General features: G+C 41.8%; 1 protein-coding gene across 1 annotated transcript in view; it reads right to left on the bottom strand.

The window, feature by feature from the left end:
* RGS22 (regulator of G protein signaling 22) overlaps window positions 1-22257 on the bottom strand; it is a 90486-nt gene that overhangs the window by 42050 nt on the left and 26179 nt on the right. Inside the window, exons 7-13 of the mRNA XM_073330455.2 lie at window positions 20336-21035; window positions 13441-13602; window positions 12237-12417; window positions 10054-10217; window positions 9265-9373; window positions 3340-3465; window positions 1660-1761 (exon numbers count right to left, since the gene is read on the bottom strand). Of these exons, the coding sequence (XP_073186556.1) occupies window positions 1660-1761; window positions 3340-3465; window positions 9265-9373; window positions 10054-10217; window positions 12237-12417; window positions 13441-13602; window positions 20336-21035 (1544 nt within the window). The remainder of the gene's footprint in view (window positions 1-1659; window positions 1762-3339; window positions 3466-9264; window positions 9374-10053; window positions 10218-12236; window positions 12418-13440; window positions 13603-20335; window positions 21036-22257) is intronic.

The raw sequence follows: 22257 nt of genomic DNA, 5'->3' as shown, positions 1-22257 counted from the left end.
CCAGTTATACCTTCTGCATCCTCCTCCGCAGACAAGGTGGTGGGGGCAACAGGGGTGACTCCACCACAGGAACTCCTGGGTCCCAGGCTTTGGTTTAGCCCAGAAGCTAGCCTCTAAAGCCTCTCATGTGTACTGGACATTGGACACAAGTATTAACAATAATTACTCTGTTTTATTACCCCTTACTAATGACATTACCACCGAAGTCTAATGTCTATTGTTTGTTTTAATTGTGATCTCTTTTCCTTAATTTCCTACATTACCAGCCCTTTAGGATGCTGTAAATACAGGAAAAAATCGTCCGTAGCCCCGCCAAAGCAAGCCCAGAAACCCAGCTGTGACAACTGCAACTAAAGGGTAGGGGTAGCCAACACAGCACCTGTGGGTCTAAGATGGCTCTAAGAGGGCCATAGGTGATGCGGGAGGAGAGAGTCCCTGTCTCCAGTGAACCTGAATGGGAGACTGAAGTAGGTTGAGACTCCCCAGCTCCCCATGGACACACATGGACTCCACGTGTTTCTGGGCAGGTATGAGAGCATGGAGTAGGAGGTGCCTCCTCCTTCCCCTGACAAGGATCCCAAGGAGTAGCCATCCCTCTGCCAGTTCAATCAATATCCACAGTCAGCCACTGACCCATGCACACTCAGTGCTATGGAAAAGCCATGGAGGGAGAGTTACAACTGCTCAGTACAGCAATAACTTATAATGCAAATTACATTGTAATTTAAATTACCCTGGTTGTTTAAATTGCCATTCCTCTCTCTACAGACATATGCTTTATGGACATGGGAAGTGGTGCTCCCTAAGTGATACTTGGGTCTGCTGTCTTTGGGGCAACGGACATATATTTAAAGGTTTAGATACAATTTGCCCAGTCACAGGATAATTTAGAAAGGAAAAGGAGACCCAGGTTTCTCAAAATGACAGTAAAATGTATATGGCATACTTAAAATGGCTGTATCTTTCTCCCACATCAGTATCCAACAGTCTTATAGGGCCAGGGTCTGAGTTATCGACATTGCTGGTCAGTGGGAGAATAATTAACTTTTTCATTGCACCTGAACTTACAGTGTAAAGCTAGTGAAGAACTCTCACAGGTAAGCAATCTCATTAGCACCCTAAAAATCTATGCAGCAGCTTAACACCAAGGAGGGAGAGTAACTGTATAATCAGGAGTAATAATGGGCTGAAATTAAGAAAAGGAAAAGCTATAAGACTGACAACTAGAAGATCCACTTCTATGACTAAAGTCAATATCCTAAGTTTAGGCTTCAGGATTTGAAATTCTAACCCTCATGGGAGAGGGTAGCAACTGATTTACACATAAACATACGAAAAGAATGATCAGCATTAACAGTAGCTATTTTCAAATAAGAGGTAACATGGGCAGTGAGTAGCAAAGGGGAGACTACGCAAACTGAATATTAATAGAAAAAACTGGGAATGGAATTGATCCTATGAAACAAACTATGCATGGCTAACATTTAAGTCAAGCAATTCCATAGTAACAATTTAAAGCTGGATTCATTGTCCACAACCTCAAATTTCCTTTGCTTGGGGTTGAGGAGACTTGGAAACCCTTTCAGTTCTTCTGTCTTTTTTAAACAGTCTTACATTGAACAAAGATATTACTGAAGGGAAAACACATTTATAACTTACTTGAGCTTGCTTGCATAGTTTAAAAGGCTGAAGGGTTTCTTGGTAGAAAAGTTGATGATAAGCCTGTAGGTCAAACCAAAAGTACGCACTGTTCTTCCACAGCTACAGATGGAAAAAGAATATAAGTTATTACTACCCAATTATCAGGGCTTTATAAAAGCTTGGGTTTCCAATCCAAGTAATTGTTTAGCTCCTTGGGGTCACCATAAATCAAGCTCAATTTAAGATGGTTTTAATCTTCTGTTGCATACTGGCAACATGACAACATGTTTAATGGCATTGTCACTGCGATATTATATCTTTTATTGTATCCTTTGCATATAATTGGCCATTAAAATTGTTAACGTTACAGTTAACATTTGAAAAGTAACCACATTTTGATGGCGTGAAGCCAGCACTTAAGAAATGTTGATAATGTACGTGCAGAACTTGTGCCATGGTGGGATTGCATTTTGCAGCAATAATCCAGACAATTAAATGTTTTATACTGGGCATATGTTATTGTGACTATATTGTTATTGACTATATTGTTATTATATTTGTTTCTAAGGTATCATATCTTGGCCCCCATTTCATTGAGTCAAACAAAAATATCAAACATCTTTCAGAAGAAAGAGCTAGCTCTTCCCCTCCTCCCCCCACCTCTCTGTTCTAGCCCTTCACTTATGAGGGTTGGGTCACATTTCTTGGGCTAGCTGCTTCATGAGACTGACAATTAAAGGAATACCTGCTGAAGAGAGGAGTTTTGCTCCATAACCTGTTTGTTGCAGACTTGTTTCAGTCAGAGGTCAGGCTGAACACAAGTTCCACAGCTGAACACACTTGATATAAATGGCTTGATTTTTGGAAAGGAGTGATCACCACAGATCCCATTTACTTCTGTGGGATTTATGGATGCTCATCCTCTTTGCAAAGTGAAGCCAGTTTTATGTAGGTGGCTAAATGTAATTTAGGATTCTAATTTAAGGCATCCAGGTTTGAAAAATTGTGGCTATTTGTCTCCTGGAGAGCCAAAGGCAGAAGAAAGCATTTCTGGCCACTGCTGCTGCATTCTAGACATCTGTGAGAAATCTATAAGAAACCTGCCAATGGATGGAATGACCACTGCCTACGTCCTCATCTTTTTCAAATCCTTCCTAAAGATTCACTGCTTCTGCAAAGCCCACACGCTGACTAGCTCCAACATATTCTCCCTCTACATCCTGCAGCAAGTAGTGGCTTTGCAGACTGCAGAGAAGAAATATAATGATGTTTCCTAGAAGTTCATGGAACTTCAGTTAACGCTAAAGAACTTTTTGCAAATGCTGGATACTTCTGGACATTACTGACACCACAAAGAAGGGGGTGAAAGACTAGCATGTGAAAGAGATTATATTCTAGTAGATATTCTTCTTTCCCCCCCTTTTTTAAATCTTTCTGCAGGCCAGGATCTCATCTGGTTTTTCTGCCAGATGGAAAAGGCAGTTATTCACAATGAATAGTCCCTTTCATCCCTGATGGAACACTCAGACTTCAAATAGGTTTGGGATAGTCAGGTTGAGGCCCGTCTTTAGTTCCAAAATATGCATGACCACCACCCCTTTCTTTCTCCAATTATTTTTTCAGCCTGGCTGCCCTCTGTAGCTTGGTGTTCAGTCAGTTATGGAATAAATTACCACAGGGTAAGAAAATACCTCATACCTCATTCCCTGACTTCTCACAGAAGCATGTGAAGAAGTAGCCTGCTCTGTTCTCCACATAAAGAGACTGCAGCATGCATTCCATTTTAGAACCCCCTAGGACAACACTCTCTGTAGGACTTTTACCCTAGGTTAACAGAACAGCAAGAAATAAAGGTGATTAATTTTTCTTAGATGTCATTATGTTGAAATGGGGTGCTACGCAGACTCTTCAGCTGACATCTTCACTCCAGTCAACCAGATTTTACATTATATTACACATACAATTGGTGTGCGGAGGTCATCTAGTCCATCCCCCTGTGTTGAGGCAGGACCCATAATACCTAGGCCATCACTGATTGGTGTTTGTTTAACAAGTTCTTAAAAACCTCCAGTGAGGGGGTTTCCACAATCTTCCTTGGTACTTAAATATTCTTAAAGTTAGAACATTTTTCCTAATATCTGAACTAATTCTCCCTTGCTGCAGATTAAGCTGATTACTTCTTGTTCTTCCTTCAAGGATGTGGCGAACAATTGATCATGCTCTTTATAACAGCCCTTAATAGATTTGAAGTCTTATCGGATCCCCCTCCATGTTCTTTTCTCAAGACTAAACATGCCCAGTTTTTAAAATTTTTCCTCAGAGGTCAGGTTTGCTAAACCTTTTATCATCTTTATTGCTCTCCTCTAAACTCTCTCCCCAATTTGTCTCATCTTTCTTAAAGCATGATGCCCAAAACTGGACACAATACTCCAGCTGAGGCCTCAGTGCCAAGTAGGGTGGGACAATTACCTCCTGTGTCTTACATACAACACTCCTGTTAATACATCCCAGAATGATATTAGCCTTTTTTTTGCAACTGCATCACAGTTTTGACTCATTCAGTTTGTGAGCTACTGCAACCTCCAGCTCCTTTTTCGGCAGTTCTACCATCTAGCTAGTTATTCCCCATTTTGTAGGTGTGCATTTGAGTTTTCTTTCCTAAATGTAGCACTGTGCACTTGTCTTTATTGAATTTCATCATGTTGATTTCAGACCAATTCATCAAGGTTGTTTTGAATTCTAATCCTGTCCTCCAAACTGCTTGGAACCCCTCCCAATTTAGTGCATCGACAAATTTTATAAGCATATTCTCCACTCCATTATCCAAGTAATTAATGAAAATGTTGAAGCATACCAGACTGAGAACACACACCCCGCCCCCATGGGTCCCATCTGATATCAAACCATTGATAACAACTCTCAGTACAGTCTTTCAACAAATTGTGCACCCACCTTATAGTAATTTCATCTAGACAGCATTTCCCTTGTTTGTTTATGAAAATATCATGTGGAATTGTATCAAAAGTCTTACTAAAAATTAAAGGAAATCAAATCTGTTGCTTTCCCCATCCACTAGGCCAGTAACCCTGTCAAAGAAGGAAATTAGGTTGGTTTGGCATGCCAGGTGCTTACAAATCGATTGTTTATTAACTTGCTCCAGTAACTTTCCAGGTATCAAAGTATCCAGGAGTATTGTGTAGGACAGGAGAGATTTAAGGGAGAGAGAGTCTATTTTGACATCTCCCTCCTATCCTTCTGCAAAGAATCCCAAGGAAAATGCAGGCCAGTGAGCTGACCCCTGAAGAGCTGAGGAGATATGTGGCAGACTGGTCTCATCCTGTGAGGACACTGGGAGTGGATGAAGGATTGGGGATGGGAGGTTTCTCTCCAAAGATTGCTCAAGAGCAGGTAGGAAAGAAAGAGCAGGGCCTTTTGAGAGAGGGTCTCGTGAGAAAAGGGTCACACACTGGGAAGCCTGAGGGTACGGGATAGTTAGAATCCTTGATACTCAGAATATGCTCAGTGTGCCCAGCCATTTGATAGCATCATCATCAGCTGGGTGGCAGCAGCAGTGATCCCCTGAGGTCAAGGATGATCTCTTCCACAGATTTTACTTTTTATGGGTCCTTTGGTGACTGAATCCTTGAGCCACAAACTCGTTGGCAGACATTGCAGGTGATGTTGGAAGGCAGGGTTGGGCCATGATTGCTGTATGACAGTTGTCGGTTCTTTCTTTTCTGCCATTTTTCTGCAACCAGGGCAAGGCAATTTTTCTCAAAAGTGATCATTCCTTCTCTGACAAGTCTTCACCAGTTAGCCCTGTCCTGGGCTACTGTCTACCAGTGCGTGGTATCGATGACACATCTCTTAATCTTTGTCTTGAGGGTGTCTTTGAAGTGTTTCTTTTGGCCTCCCCATTTCCTTTCTCTTTTGGTGAATTGGGCGTACAGCAGTTGTTTTGGTAGGCATGCATCAGGCATGCGCGCACAGTACCCTCTCTACCTCACCTGGTGCTGGATAATCATGGCCTCAGTACTGAAGGTGTTGGCCTCCATGAGGACAATGACATTAATGTGGCGATCCTTCCACTTTCTGTTGAGGATCTTCTGGAGAAAGTGATAGTGCTGGCTTTCCAGGTGTTTTCTGTAGGTCACCCAAGTCTCACAGGAATAGAGGAGAGTTGGAATTACCACTGTAGTCTAGTGTGTGTTCTGATGTCATGGTTGTTGAACACCCATCAAGACAGTCTGCCAAAGACAAGGCTGGCACAGCCTATTCTGTGCTGAATGTTAACATCTATGGCTGCCCTCTGTGAAAGATGGTGGCCAAGGTAGGCAAGGTTCTTCTCTGGTTTCAGAGTTTCAGTTCTTCTCTGTCAATGTAGAACTTCCTTGCTCGGTTTGATGATTGACCAGGAGCTGGCTGGCGGAGAACTTTTGTTTTTCCAATGTTCAGGGTTAGTCCTACACTTTTTTTAAGCTCAGAGAAGCAGTTAAGGGCTCTTTATAGATCCTTCTTTGAGTGTGCAACTACAGCACAATCATCTTCATACTGGAGTTCACCCACCATCAAAGTAAGCCATTGGGCACTCGTCAAGGATATGCAATGTAGGCTGAAGTTGACTATATCTACATCATGGGTCATTAGAGAAACCCCATTTGAAGAGCGACTGGCTGCACAATTGCCCTGTGTTGTTCGAAACCGGTTCAGGGATGGCCACAGGTGCCTTGGCAGGTCAAAACCTGGTGGGCAGATGGTTGGGTCAGTGATGAGAGAGTGATTAACGATTGTCATTGCTGACCACTCATTACACCAAGCAGATTCCACCGTCATGTCCTGTGGTGGCATAAATGACCATAAGGGTCCTTGATAGCCTCCATGAATAACCAAGTGGAGAATAAATGACTGGGCCTCTCTTCCCCTCAGCCAGAGATAGACTCCTCCAGACAAAAGACAGGGATATACAAATAGAGATATTCAGTTGTGTGAATATTTCCTGAATGTTTGGTTCCCCAATATAAATTTCACTTGACCACAAATATCTGCCTGTTCCACCACTGTTAACTAAACGAGAATACCTTCAGCAAAGGAATAAACAAGAGTACTATCCTAATAAAAGAAACCAGTCCATTAACAGATTAAGGAACTCAATGCACATATGAAAGGTTTAACCATTAGAGTTTATTTCCTGAACAGTGCCAACATCTCTATGAAAGAACAGGACACCTCTGGAATGTTCAATGGACATGAAGAGTTTGGGATTTATAGTTGTATGTGTGGCATTATTTCTTAATTCTTGGACTTCAAGAAGCAGGAAGCCCCCAAAGCCTCCATCAGTTCAGCAAAAATTAAGAAAACATTCTTCTGTGCACTGGATTCAGGGAGTTGCTTTTGGAGGCAGTAATTTTACAAGCCATACAATAAAGTGTAGGAGTGATGAAAAAAAATGTTCCTCATGTATATTTTACTGTTTTCATCACTGCATATTTTAGGGCCATATTCAAGCTCTCACTTCCACTGATCACTAAAATACTGCCCAAAACTGTACTAAGGTGTGGGAATGTCTCTATTGAAGCATTTATCCATTAACTCACACATAGTAATCCTTTTTACTATCACACAAAGGACATTATTATGATTAAAACATAATCATTTATTAGTAGTTACCATACCACAGTATGACACTTACCACCATTATTTCCTAGTCTAAGAATAAAAAAATAGAATAGACCAATGGATACCATAGAGTGGTAACTATGAGTGAGTTCTGGCTTTCTAATAGGGCTGTGAAGCAATTAAAAAAAATAATCGAGATTAACCGCGAGATTAAAAAAATTAATCGCGATTAATCGTGCGATTAATCACACTGTTAAACAATAGAATACCATTTATTTAAATATTTTTGGGTGTTTTCTACATTTTCAAATATATTGATTTCAATTATAACACAGAATACAGAGTGTACAGTACTCAATTTATATTTATTTTTATTACAAGTGTTGGCACTGTAAAGACAAAATAAATAGTATTTTTCAATTAACCTAATACAATCTCTTTATCATGAAAGTTGAACCTGCAAATATAGAATTATGTACAAAAAATTGCATTCAAAAATAGAACAATGTAAAATTTTAGAGCTTGCAAGTCCACTCAGTCCCACTTCTTGTTCAGCCAATCACTCAGACAAACAAGTTTGGTTACATTTGCAGGAGATAATTCTGCCTGCTTCCTGTTTACAATGTCACCTGAAAGTGAGAACAGGTGTTCTCATGGAACTGTTGTAGCAGGCATCGCAAGATATTTACGTGCCAGATGCGCTAAAGATTCATATGTCCCTTCATGCTTCAACCACCATTCCACAAGACATGTGTCCATGTTCATGATGGGTTCTGCTTGATAATGATCCAAAGCAAAGTGGACCGACGCATGTTCATTTTCATCATCTGAGTCAGATGCCACCAGCAGAAGGCTGATTTTCTTTTTTGGTGGTTCGGGTTCTGTCGTTTCCGCATCAGAGTGTTTCTCTTTTAAGCCTTCTTAAACCATGCTCCTCCACACCTCGTCCCTCTCAGATTTTGGAAGGCACTTCAGATTCTTAAACCTTGGGTTGAGTGCTGTAGCTATCTTTACAAATCTCACATTGGTACCTGCTTTGCGTTTTGTTAAATCTGCAGTGAAAGTGTTCTTAAAACGAACAACAACATGTGCTGGGTCATCATCCGAGACTGTCATAACATGAAATATATGGCAGAATGTGGGTAAAACAGAGCAGGGGACATACAATTCTCCCGAAAAGAGATCAGTCACAAATGTAATTCACACATTATTTTTTTAACAAGCATCATCAGCATGTAAGCATGTCCTCTGGAATGGTGGCTAAAGCATGAAGGGGCATATGAATGTTTAGCATATCTGGCACGTAAATATCTTGCAATGCCGCTACAAAAGTGCCATGCAAATGCCTGTTCTCATTTTCTGGTGACATTGTAAATAAGAGGACACATTATCTTCTGTAAATGTAAACAAACTTGTTTGTCTTAGCGATTGGCTGAACAAGAAGTAGGACTGAGAGGACTTGTAGGCTCTGAGTTTTACATGGTTTTGTTTTTGAGTGCAGTTATGTAACAAACAAAGTCTACATTTGTAAGTTGCACTTTCAGTACAAAGAGATTGCGCTACAGTACTGGTAAGAGGTGAATTGAAAAATAGTATTTCTTCTGTTTATCATTTTTACAGTACAAATATTTGTAATCAAAATATACCCTTTGATTTCAATTACAACACAGAATACAAGATATATATGAAAATGTAGAAAAACATCCAAAGTATTTCATAAATTTCAATTGGTATTGTCTTGTTTAACAGTGCGATTAAAACTGCGATTAATGGCGATTAATTTTTTTAATCATGATTAATTTTTTCGAGTTAATCGTGTCAGTTAACTGCTATTAATCAACAGCCCTACTTTCTAATTAAAACATTGCACAAGGCAAAGATATTATCTGTATAATCAGACACATTTTCCAAAATCAGAGGGTGTACCCCCTTTGATTGGTTATACTGTAGAATGAAGTGTCTTCAACCATAGATTCCGGGAAGCCAGGTTCTTCCAGGGCTACTTACTGGGAGCAACTCAGCATAGGTGTATTTTCTATCTGTCTGGGACTTCAGGCATTTTGTATCATCAGTAACAGCTGAGAGACGAGTCATGTTGCTTCCCACTGATTTTGGCCTGGACCCACAAAGAAACAAAAATGTTTGATAATTGCTTAAGAAAAGATTAGGAATGTTTAGTTTAGAGAGGAAACAAATAAGAGGGGACATGATGTAGGCGTAACAAAATAATAAATGGTATAGAGAAGATAAATTGAGCATTACTATTTAGCCTGTCTTCTTATAGAAGGAACAAATAGAAATTCAATTAAATTGAAAGGCAACAGATTTAAAACTAAGTTAGAGAAAATATTTTTTTATATAACACATAATTAACCTGTGGAACTCCTTCCCACAAGTTATCATGGAGGCCAAGTGCTTAGAAGGATTTAAAAAAGATATGTATGTGCCCAGTCAGAACACTGACAGTTACATCAGAAAGGATAATAAATGTTGCTCATCTAAATAAACCTGTTCATCTAGGCTTCCATCAGCCCCTGCATACTTCCCTGGACAAAGCCTTCAAGCTCCTGGGCACAGGCAAACCACTAACAGCTAGAGGTTAGGAAGAAATTTCCACTACAGGCAGATTAAATCATAACTGTGCTCTTGTGAGCAGATTATTGTATTAAATTAGTGGGCAATGGAAAAGTTGCATTCTGTAAAAACAATGAGTATCTTAAGACTTTTGTAAAACCATGTTAAATATGTGAGAAGTATGGGATTTATAGATAGTACACAAGAGATTTTTGCACCTACCTGTTTCTACTAACATCAGGTTTATTGGTTACATTGTAGAAATCATCCCTTATGATGGTTTCACTTGCTGGCAGGGTAGCTGACAATAATCTGGTAGCTCTCTTAGAAGATAAATTCATCACATTTGTTTTTAATAAGGTTGTGGGTGAGCTGGTTTCATTTCTCTAAAGGAATAGAAAAATAGAACAACTCAGTAATAAATTTTCCCACCTTTGTTCTTTTTGATGCTCTCCAATTAAAGGTTTCTATTGACATCAGGGACTTTCTTTCCAATCACAATATGTAAAGTAGGTTCAAGCTTTTTCCATCATCCTTTAATAACTACAAAGCATTAAAAGTTGCTAGCAGAGGGCAATATTTCACCTCCATCTTTACATAAAATTCCAATTGACATCAGTGGGATTTCTGCAAATGGAATGAAGGTACAGGAGAATATGGAATATCTTGTTTAACATGACCCATATTAAACAAATCACCTAAACAATCAAGATCCTTCAATTTTAATGTAACCTTTTTTGTCTTTGTAGCTCTTGATTCCAGATTTGATCCAGAAGACATGGAAACTACAAAACACAGCAGATAGACATTGCACAGGGAAGCAGACAACTTGTGTAGGGGGAAGCTGTACATTATTATACTATTCACCATCAGGGGTAAATGTGGGCACATCCGGGGGCACACACAGTGCAGATGCAATCTACTAATCCTTTCTTTACCCAGTGGTGGCACCTGCTCATCTAGACTTCCACCACCCCCTGCATACTTCCCTGGACAAAGCCCTTTTGCTCAAACTTTGCTCACAGGACCAGGATTTTGTTCCTTTTGAACTCTAAGGATGCTGATGAAAATGAATGGCAGCAGATGAATGTCCTCTAGTTTACAAATCAGTTGAGATGTTCAAAGGATAACTTAGAATTATGAACGTTTTGCACAGCTCTGACAAAACCTGAGACCACACAAAGCTCACCTAGTTTCAGGCTTTCCTATAAATTCAGTTATCTGAAGCTAGGTTCCCAGAAAGTTTTGCTAAAATGCAAAACTCTTCCAAGCAAATCTGGACCAGTTTAGGGCTATGCAATGAAACTGCACTATGTATGAGTTTGAAATGAAAACAGGTGAAAATTTGTTTGTTTCCATTAAGACTGTGAGTTCATTCAAAATCCAGACTCAGCGAGTATCTCAAGGATCCAAGCCCACGTCATTAAAAACAACAACCAGAAAAATGTTTGCATAAATCCCTATAAAGTGAAATCAAGAAGTTTCATGAAATTTTAATTAAACAGCTGAAGCCATTTGCAGTAACATCAGGCCACAAAGATTAATTTAGACCATAATGAACCATCTATCGTATGAATTACTTTTTTAATATACATAGATATTAAAATTGCATTCCAAAAATTATTCCAATAAAAATATTAGAAATGGGTTTGAACTCACCCCTGAATCAGAGCATCCTTTATCCTTGGGAGTATTTGAAATCTGAACTGTGATCTGGATTCACAATTTGTAAATAGCTCCTATCTTGAGACCTGATCCTGAGTGTTGCTGAGTACGTGCAAATTCCATTGAAGTGACCTCTCATATTCAGGCCCTTTGTGATGAGCTGAGTCAAGAACCCTGATCTCGCAATGTACAAATTCTAGTATATTAAAAATCCATATCTAGATCTGAGTTTTGTAGCCTGAGACCATCTCTAGAAAAAATGTCACAGATGGCTGTTCTGACTAAACAATTATGATCTGAGAGACAGTGAGCCAGATTCTGCTCTCCGTTACGCTAGTAAGTATGTATCCAAAGTAACTTAATTGAAACCAGTGGAATTACTCCAGATTTACACCAGGATACTAGAGAGCAGAATCTTGCCTTCTAGCTCTTATGTAACTCAATGAAATTTGAAATTTTCAGCTAAAATCTGCTCTCAGGTATATCCTTGTGGCCCACTGACATCAATGGAGTTGTCAGGGTGTAACTGTGAACAGAAATTGACCTGCAGTTTGAATGGGAGCTACTGTACAAAACACAGTAGCATTCTACTGCATTTTACACATAGATTTTGGATGAGACAAGCTTAGATTAACTAGATCTGACTCTAAATTGACTCAAGGAATGAGGACGAAATCCATGTCCCTTTTAATTCAATAGAACTTTTGCCGTTAACTTCTGAGGGTCCTTATCATGCCTACCTGAGGGTGGGAAGGTGCTAACCTTGGAATACAAGATTTAGCTCGCAGTGGCAACAATGTCACCATTTGTGGGTAAGGATCAATATCTGTCCTTGGTCTCTCCTGAGAGGTGTGCCACTGTTTCAACTTTGCACTGGCAGTTCGTATTGCAGCTGTATGAGTGACACAAAATCTGGGACCCCTGCAGGGGGGGAATACATACAAGCAGAATTTATTCAAAACACAAACTATTGGACTAATGTGACATTTACTACATCAATGTATGGTGCTATTAATAACCAGAGTTAAAGATCAGACAACATAAAAGATAAATTTACCTCTTACACTACTCTAAATATAAAAGTCACCTATTGCCTAAATTATGTTAGGGTTCTAAATGGCAAAGTATAATACAGCTGCTTTTGTTCACGAGACTGCAATTTACATTCAATCTAACAATCTATGTCTAGTCTATAAAAGAGAATGGAGCCATGAGACACCCAAACTACAGCTCCCATGAGGCACTGTGGTAGCATGAAGTAATTTGGTAGCCTTAGTTCATGAATGCAGATTTTCACTTTGGGGGTGGGGGTGGGGGGTGAGGAGGAAATGAAAAAGAATATGGCTGATTATGCTTTGCAAACTAGGTTAGAATCTGCATAATCTACTACAGCAGAAGGAGAACAATTAATATGAAGACAGATGATTTACTGTGAAGTCCTTGAGAGAACAGCCTTTGTAAATCAAAGCTAAATAAATAATAGTATTCAGCTCTGTATAACACTTTTAATGCTCAGATCTCAAAGTGCTTTACAATACAAGCAAATATAATTATCCACATTTAAACTTTTAGCAGCAGTGCAGTAAGCAGGCTTTCAAAGTTACAGCAAGGCAGCTATTAATATTCTGTATAACAGAGGTCTAACAGTAAATTGTCAGGGCCAAACTCTGCATAGATTTATATCATGTGCAACACCAGCGACTTTAGATGGGCTGTACAGGATGTAGTTTAATATAGAGTTTGACCTTGAGTCTCAGATCTCTCAAACAAAAATTCACAGAGCCAGGATCTGCTATCCCTTATGCTAACACTAGCTCCATGGGGTTGTACTAGAGTAAATGAGGTCAGAATTTCCCTCACAACTTTAGCAGATTGGGGTCAAAGTAAAAGGAAATAAACACTACAAAAACAATGGCTTCAGAGTTCATCTTCGGTTATCCCTACCAGTAAAGAAGTAAAGGTTTCACTACTTCAGGCTGAATCCATTTTAAGTGTCTTGTATTCCACTGGTCTCCAAGTAGCAGGTCCAGTTTGAATAAGACTTCTGAGTTGAGAAAATAATCTCCACTGCTCACGAGATAGAGTTTTTTCATTTTATCAAGCTGTCTTGAGTCAAAGAAAATATATACATATATTAGACCCTGCACATAAATTACTAGATTCCAAGGGCAGAAGGGACCAGTGTGATAATCTAGTCTGATCTCCTGTATAGCACAGGCCATAAAACTTCCCCAAAATGATTTAAAAATTGTCAATATTGGAGAATCTACCACAACCCCTGTTAAATTTTTCCAATGGTTAATTACCATCACTGTTGAAAATTTAAACCTTATTTCCAATCTGAATTTGTCTAGCTTCAACTTCCACCCACTGGACCACATTATACCTTTCTCTGCTAGATTGAAGAGCCCATTATCAAATATTTGTTTCCCCATGTAGGTACGTATAAGGTACATCTATGTAGTATGTAAGTACAGGCACTGCACACCCAGCTAGCATGGGTACATAGGTGCTGGAACAATTTTTATAGTGGGGTACTGAGAGCCGTTGAACCAAACTGTAAACCCTATATATGACGGAAACCACTTCAAGCCAGGAGGTGCTACTGCACCCCCAGCACCCCTAGTTCCAGCACCTCTGCATGGGTATAAATAGCAGTGTAGACAGTGAGCCAGAGCTTAGAAAAGCAGAGTAGAGAAGAGTGCCCTACATGTCTGAACCCCCAGGGTATATACCCTACACGTCTCTCCACATGCCCAAGCAGCAGGGCCGGCTCTAGGCACCAGCAAAACAAGCAGGTGCTTGGGGCAGCACATTTCTAGGGGCGGCGTTCCGGCGCCGGCCATGCCGCCCCAGCTCGCCTCTGCTCCACCTCCGCCTGCTCTCCTGAGCTCGTCACCGCCGCTCCGCTCCTCTCCCCTCCTGCGCAGCAAGCCTGGGAGGGCGGGAGGAGACGCCGAGCGGCGCTGCGCTCGGGGGAGGCAGCGCTGGTGGAGCTGAGGTGAGCTGGGGCATGGAGCGGTTCCTCTACCCCCCCCGTTACTTCCTGCGCTCCCCCCAAACCTCGCTCACCTCCACTCCGCCTGCTCCCCTGAACGCACTGCCTCTCCCTCGCCTGAGAGGGAGGGGGCAGAAGCGGAGCGGCAGCATGTTCAGGGAGCAGGCAGAGCGGAGGTGAGATAAGGCAGGGGGTTGTGGGGGGGAGCCGCAGGAAGCAATGGGGGGGAGGAGGCGGGGCCAGAGATTTGGGGAAGGGGTTGGGGCGGGGCAGAGTTGGGGCAGAACCGGGGGTAGGACACGAAAAAAAAGCTGGGGCGGCCAAAAAATTTTTTGCTTGGAGTGGCAAAAATCCTAGAGCCAGCCCTGCCAAGCAGAGCCTCCCGTGTCTATAGTGCTATTTTTACCAGTGGAGTGTCCTGCTGCCTACTCACTGCTGGAGCCTTTCCCCAGCACCAGCGAAAGGTTCTGGCAGCTCCCTGATGCCAAAGCCTTTCTCCAGGATGTGTAGCTACACACCACAGTGACAAGTATGGATGCAGCTTGCCTTTCACTGTGGCATGTAGCCACACTTGTAGTACCTGTGTTCTGCATGCTGCCATAATCAAGTCACCCCTTAACCTTCTCTTTGTTAAACTAAATAAACTGAACTCCTCAAGTGTAACAATAAAAGGCATGTTTTCTAATCCTTTACTCATTTTCCTGGCTCTCCTCTGAATCCTTTCCAATTTATCAACCTCCTTCTTGAATTATTGACACCAAACTGGACACTATTCCAGGGGTGGTCACACCAGGGCCCAATACAGAGGTAACATAACCTCTTTGTTTTGTGAGAGTCTATACTATTATAGTCACCACTTTTACAAGACTGTGATAAATTTTGTACAAGTATGCCTTGTGGGGTATAATTTGAAAACTCATAACCTGCTGAATATAATTGACCTGGTAAAATATAACTTTACATTCAATGTCGATATACATAAGTTTCGACTATATAACATTGCTGTAACATACTCCAAGTTTAGGAAAAGTAGGCCCAAACCAGTACCACAGGAACAAAGGACAGACCAACACCCCAGCCAGGTGCTAAAGAGCTATCACCAGCTTACAGAGCCATTCTCCGGCAGGGGGAAGGTATGAATAAGAAATTTATATTTCATCACAGGGCTGGTTCAAACCTCAAGTCCACAAAAGACTGTTTTTCACCTTCACCCCAGCTGGGGGTAATCCTCAAAGAGGGGAGAGTGGTATAAGAATGAGAGACAGTGGCCTCCACGTCACCCCTTTCTCTTCCCATCTCTACTCCCAGCAGCTACAATGCTTGAAAGACAAAAAGGAAACATCTTTAAACTGGGAGAGGGGCCTCGGCTGGAAGGCTTTTCAGCCAATACAGACTGTTGTATACGGTGAGACAAAACCCCTTTGTTTTTAAATTCACATAGCTTGTTAAATTAGGTATTAGCTTGTGTTTTATTCTTTTATTTTCTTTTTATAACCAATCTTGATTTAATGCATCACCACTTGTAATCCCTTAAAATCCATCTTCCTGTAGTTAATAAATCTATCTTATTGTTTTATCTTAACCAGTGTTTTTGGATTAAAGTGTGTGGGAAACTCCATTTGTGATAACAAGGTTGATGCATGATCATTTTCCTTTGATGAAATGGCAGACTTTCTAGGCTCCAGTCCTGTTCAAAAGGTACTGAGCAGCACAGGCCCTGACTTTTGTTTTTGCTGGTAAGTGCCCGCTCCTCTCCACCTCCTTCCCCTCATGTGAGTGGTGGGTGGGACCTCACAAATAGAGTTTAGGGACAGGTTTGCTGAGTTGGAAAAATGAAGCAGGGCATGGCTGGCAGTAACTGAAGGGGGGAGGGAAAGGAAGAACAGAAGTGTGGATAGTCTTATAAGAAGAGGGGACGAGTCAATGGAGATACCCAGAGTTCAGAGCCCCAGGAGGATACAGGATGACTTGCAGAAGATTGCAAGGGAGAATAAAAGACAAAAAGACTTGCAGCCAAAAAGAACAGGCAGACGGCTGAGAACAGGCAGACGGTGATGAATGAGACACACCGTCACCAGGAAAAGGCAGGTTTACATGACTGGTGACTCCTACTAAGAAGAACAGACAGGTCTGTCACCAGAGCGGATTCCTAGAACAGAAGGGTGTGCTGCCTGCCGGGAGCTAAGATTTGGGATGTGGACCTGAGGCTGAAGAGGATCCTAATGTGAGCAGGAAAGAATCTGCTGATTATCCTTCATGTGGGAACAAATGACACAGCTAGATTCTTGCTGGAACATATCCATGGAGACTATGCCAGGCTGGGGAAGACACTTAAGGAAATGGAGGCTCAGATGATCTTCAGTGGGATTTTGCCTGTCCCTAGAGGAGGAGAATGAAGGTGAGACTAGATTATGATGATCAATAGATGGCTCAGACAGTGATGCTAGAAGGAGGGCTTTAGGATGTTTGACCACTGGGAGGCATTCATGGACAAAGGACAGTTCTCATGGGATGGACTCATCCTGAGTAGGGAGGAAAACAGACTTCACGGATGGAAGTTGACACAACTCATTACAAGAACTTTAAACTAGAAACTCAGGGGAGACCACTGGGAGATGCTCATGTAATTTCCATGACTGATTTTAAGTTTGAGCGGGAGGAAAATCAAGTAAGAAAGGATATAGCAATGGAGAAAGGAACAGCAGTGGGTAGGAGAATGGGCATTAAGAGGAAGGATAGTGCTGATACCAGTCAGGTAGGTGATATTGGCAGTAAAATGACTGTACCCAATTGGGCAAGGAATGTGGGCGAAGCCAAGCTGCAATAGTTAAGACGTCTGTACACCAATGCAAGGAGTCTGGGTAACAAAATGGAGGAACTAGAGTTACTGGTGCAGGAAGTGAAACCAGATATTATAGGGGTAACAGAAACCTGGCGGAATAGTCGTCACGACTGGAGTACGGGTATTGAAGGGTCTGTGCTGTTCAGGAAATACAGAAATAAAGGCAAAGGTGTTGGAGTAGCATTGTATATTAATGATGAGGTAGACTGTAAAGAAATTAGAAGTGATGGAATGGATAAGACAGTCTGTTTGGGCCAAAATCACTTTGAGGAAGAAAGCTACTAGAGGTTCCCCTAATATATGCTTGTGGTCTGCTACAGACCACTAGGATCCAATTTGGATATGGACTTCCTTTTTTAATGAAATAAACTCTACTGGGAATTGTCTGATTATGGGAGACTTTAACTTCCCACATGTAGATTGGAGGACAAGTGCTACTAATAACGGTAGGGCCCAGATTTTCCTGGGTATAATAGCTGACAGATTTCTTCACCAAAAAATTGCTGAAACTACAAGAGGTGATGCCATTTTAGAGTTGGCATTGGTGAGTAGTGAGGACCTCCTAGAAGAACTAGTGAGGACAACCTTGATTTGAGTGATCATGAGTTAATTCAGTTTAAACTAAATGGAACAATAAACAAAAATAGATCTGCAACAAAGGTCCTTAATTTCAAAAGAGCTAACTTTAATAAATTAACGGAGTTAGTTCAGGAAGTGGACTGGCCTGAATAACTCAAGGATCTGAATGTGGAGGAGGCTTGGAATTACTTTAAGTCAAAGTTGCAAAAAGTATCTGAAGCCTGCATCCCAAGCAAGGGGGAAAAATAATAGGAAAGGGGAGGGCTTTGAGTTACTACAGAGAATTCTTTCCCAAGTATCTGCCTGGTGGGTCTTGCCCACATGCTCAGCATCTAACTGATCACCATCTTTGGGGTGGGAAGGAATTTTCCCACAGGTCAGACTGGCTGAGGCCCTGGGGATTTTTTGCCTTCCTCTGCAGGATAGGGCATGGGTCACTTACAGGTTTAAACTAGCATAAATGGTGAATTCTCTGTAATTTGAAGTCTTTAAACCATGATTTGAGGACTTCAGTAACGCAGCCAGAGTTTAGGGGTCTATTTCTGGAGTGGGTGAGGTTCTGTGGCCTTCAATGTGCAGGAGGTGAGACTAGATCAGGGGAGGGCAAACTATGGCCTGCGGGCCGGATCCGTCCTATCAGGGCTTTTAACTGGCCCACGGGATTGCCAGCCCCATGGCACGGCGTGGCGTGGCGGGGCTAAGGCAGACTCCCTGTCTGCCCTGGCCCCATGCCGCTCCCAGAAGCTGCTGGCACCATGTCCCTGCACCCCAACCCCCTGCCCTGAGCTCCCAACCCCCTTCCCTGAGCCCCCTGCTATGCCCTGCACCCCTCCTGCACCCCAAGCCCCTGCCCTGAGCCCCCTCCTACACCCCAACCCCCTGCCCTGAGCCCCGTAGCCCCCTGCATTGAGCCCCCTGCCACACCCCTCCTGCACCCCAACCCCCTGCCCTAAGCCCCCTCCTGCACACCGCACCCCCTCCTGTATCCCAACTCCCTGCCCTGAGCCCCCTGCTGCACCCCACTCTCCTCCTGAACCCCTGCTCTGAGCCCCCTCCTGCACCCCTCCTGCCCTCCAACCCCCTACCCTGAGGCCCTTTCTGCACACCTCACCCCCTCCCACACCCCGCATTCTCTCCCAGACCCCTGCCCTAGCCCTTCATTCATGGCCCTGCATACAATTTCCCCACCCAGATGTGACCTTTGGGCCAAAAAGTTTGCCCACCCCTGGACTAGATGATCACGATGGTCCCTTCTGACCTTAAACTTTATGAGCTGATCGTCCAGTTCCCTAGTAAGATTTGGTGATCTTTAGTAAATACCAACTAATACCACATCTTGTGTTTTATCAGTTAGGACACTAATCTATAAGCATTCAAGATAATGTTTTTTCAAGTTATCAGTGACTTGGAAATATGTACAACCATTTTTTACATAAAGTGCCACTCCCCTTTCCCTTTTGCCCACTCAGTCTTTCCTAAATAAGCTATAACCACTGATATTAACATTCAGTCATAATAGGCATGATTCATCCCACTGAGCAAACAGCTGTCATTTTGGAAATACATTTTCAAACATTTCTAAATAGCAGAATCCAAAACATTTCTATTACCAAATAAAGCCAAGTTTTGTACAGAATAAATGTTCCTACTGGCTTAGGACAGGTGACCTAAATCTAATAAAGCATATTGATAGGGAAAAAGAAAAGGAGGACTTGTGGCACCTTAGAGACTAACAAATTTATTTGAGCATGAGCTTTCGTGAGCTACAGCTCACTTCATAGGATGAAAGCTTATGCTCAAATAAATTTGTTAGTCTCCAAGGTGCCACAAGTCCTCCTTTTCTTTTTGCGGATACAGACTAACACTGCTGCTACTCTGAAACTTATTGTTAGGGAAAAGGAAAGGAGTACTTGTGGCACCTTAGAGATGCACCCGATGAAGCGAGCTGTAGCTCACGAAAGCTTATGCTCAAATAAATTGGTTAGTCTCTAAGGTGCCACAAGTCCTCCTTTTCTTTTTGCAAATACAGACTAACACAGCTGTTACTCTGAAACCTGTCATTGTTTGGGAAGTGTGTCATACTGTATGCCCTGCTTGTGACTTTAAAATATTACATTTATAGAGTATCTTTCATTCTGTTTTCATTAAGACATTTATTCATATTCAGTTTTATAAAAAACCCTTTTGTATAAAGCCTTAATTTTCACCCTGATTCTGACCTCACACTAGTTTTGCAAACATATAACTCAGCCAACTTCAGTGGTTATTCATGAATTACCCTTGTATTAGTGAAATAATCAGAATTAGAACCATTGTGTTTGCATTATTCACTCATATCCATTATGCATGGGTCATTCTAAATGCTCATAGACAACATTTATCTAGCCTTCTTTATAAGCATTAAAAACAATGGCAAATACCTTTGCTGCCTTCTAGTGTCCTTAAGGACCTTTAATCTTTCAATGTCCATCCAGAGCCACCAGTACCTTTCACCCAAAGTTCCTTTTATGAACTTCTTGAATCTTTCAAATTCATTTCTGTTGCCAATATCATAAGCTCTGTAACTGGTACACCAAGCAGCCCGACTGTCTGTGACATCACTTTCAGACCTTGAACTTGAACTCACTTCTTCAGTCTCCTGTTTTATGCAATGTGCTTTGGAGTCTAACTTGTTGGATGGAGAGACACTTTGGGAAGTAAGTGGCTCTGCAGCAGTAGCAGAAAGTTGATTATTTGATAACTCATGTATAAATACATTGGACAGTTTACTGACGTTCATATCAGTCTTGCTCTTAGCAGCCGGTTGTCCCATCAGTTTTGAGATTGATTCACTCACTATATACTGAATATAAGCTGATGTAAACTCTTCTAATGTTTGAAAAGCTGGCATTTCCGGTCTACCATCGAATTCCAGATTTTCTTTCTCCTCAGCACCATTCTCCCATTTCTGGTCTAGATATACTCTTAACATAGTATGGGAAGGAGTGTCAGCAATGGATACAGAAGTGTAAAGCTCTGTACTTTTGGATCTCCCACTAACATTGCTAGTTTTTGAAGTTCCTGTCCTCTGTAGGAGGGGGAGACTCCTTTGACTGTATTCCATAGCCAGGGAATCCACTCCTGCATTATATCAAAAGAGATCATTGAAAACTCTGTCAGATTCAGAACTGTTCTCCTGGCCGACAGAAACAAGTTTTCAAGTTACAAAAATTGGAACATATTTGCATTTTATTGTTGACAGCAATGGAAAGTGCCATATTGCCACAGTTGGGATCAGCAGATGAGCTTGAGCTGCAGCTACCTTGCTATAAACAGGAGGGGTCTTCTGCCATAATGTTCTCTGTGAGAGCCCCTTGAGTCTATGAAACTCACTCCCCACCTTGTTCCACTAGATCCATGCATTCTCAACCATCTGACCCCAGCACACCCCAAGGCAACCAACCTTGCCAGCAGGCAGCACCCCACCAACTGGCATCCCAACCCATAGGCACCTCTACCCCCAGAACACCTGTTAAATGTCTGGTCATACTGCTAGGCCCATCTTTTCTCCCATGCATGTGGCCAGGTGGTGGTTTGAGGTGGGAGGCGTTTTTTATTTAGGAGCAACAGGGAATAATAAATGGTAGCTGTTTATCTACCTATGACGGAATGGAAAGTGTATTACTTGTCATATTGGAAAATGGCAAGAGCTTATTGATTTTAATTGTTGTCAGGGTGCTCAAAGCATTGGACAGGCACCTGTCAATGGAATAACATCTTTTTATGTATGGAAAGAGTAAATATACAAATGAACATGTCTGGGACCTTGAATCCTAGGACCCTGTGATCATAAGATTGGCCACACTGGGTCAGACCAAAGGTCCATCCAGCCAGTATCCTGTCCTCTGACAGTGGCCAATGTCACGTGCCCCAGAGGGAATGAACACAATGGGTAATCATCAAGTGATCTGTCCCCTGTCGCCCATTCCCAGCTTCTGGCAAACAGACGCTAGGGACACCATCCCTGCCCATCCTGGCTAATAGCCATAGATAAATTATCCTCCATGAATTTATCTAATTCTTTTTTTAACCCTGTTATAGTCTTGGCCTTCACAACATCTTCTGGCAAAGGGTTCCACAGGTTGACTGTGCTTTGTGAGAATATATACTTCCTTTGTTTTAAATCTGCTGCCTATTAATTTCATTTGGTGACCCCAGTTCTTGTGTTATGAGAAGGAATAAACAACATTTCCTTATTTACTTTCTCCACCCCCGTCATGATTTTATAGACCTCTATAATATCTCCTCTTAGTCATCTCTTTTCCAAGTTGAAAAGTTCCAGTCTTAGTAATCTTTCCTCATA

Source organism: Lepidochelys kempii, chromosome 2 (genome assembly GCF_965140285.1).
Source record: "Lepidochelys kempii isolate rLepKem1 chromosome 2, rLepKem1.hap1, whole genome shotgun sequence".
Taxonomy (NCBI): domain Eukaryota; kingdom Metazoa; phylum Chordata; order Testudines; family Cheloniidae; genus Lepidochelys; species Lepidochelys kempii.
Note: the sequence above shows the minus strand (reverse complement) of the source record. Positions and strands in the feature narration are given on the sequence as shown.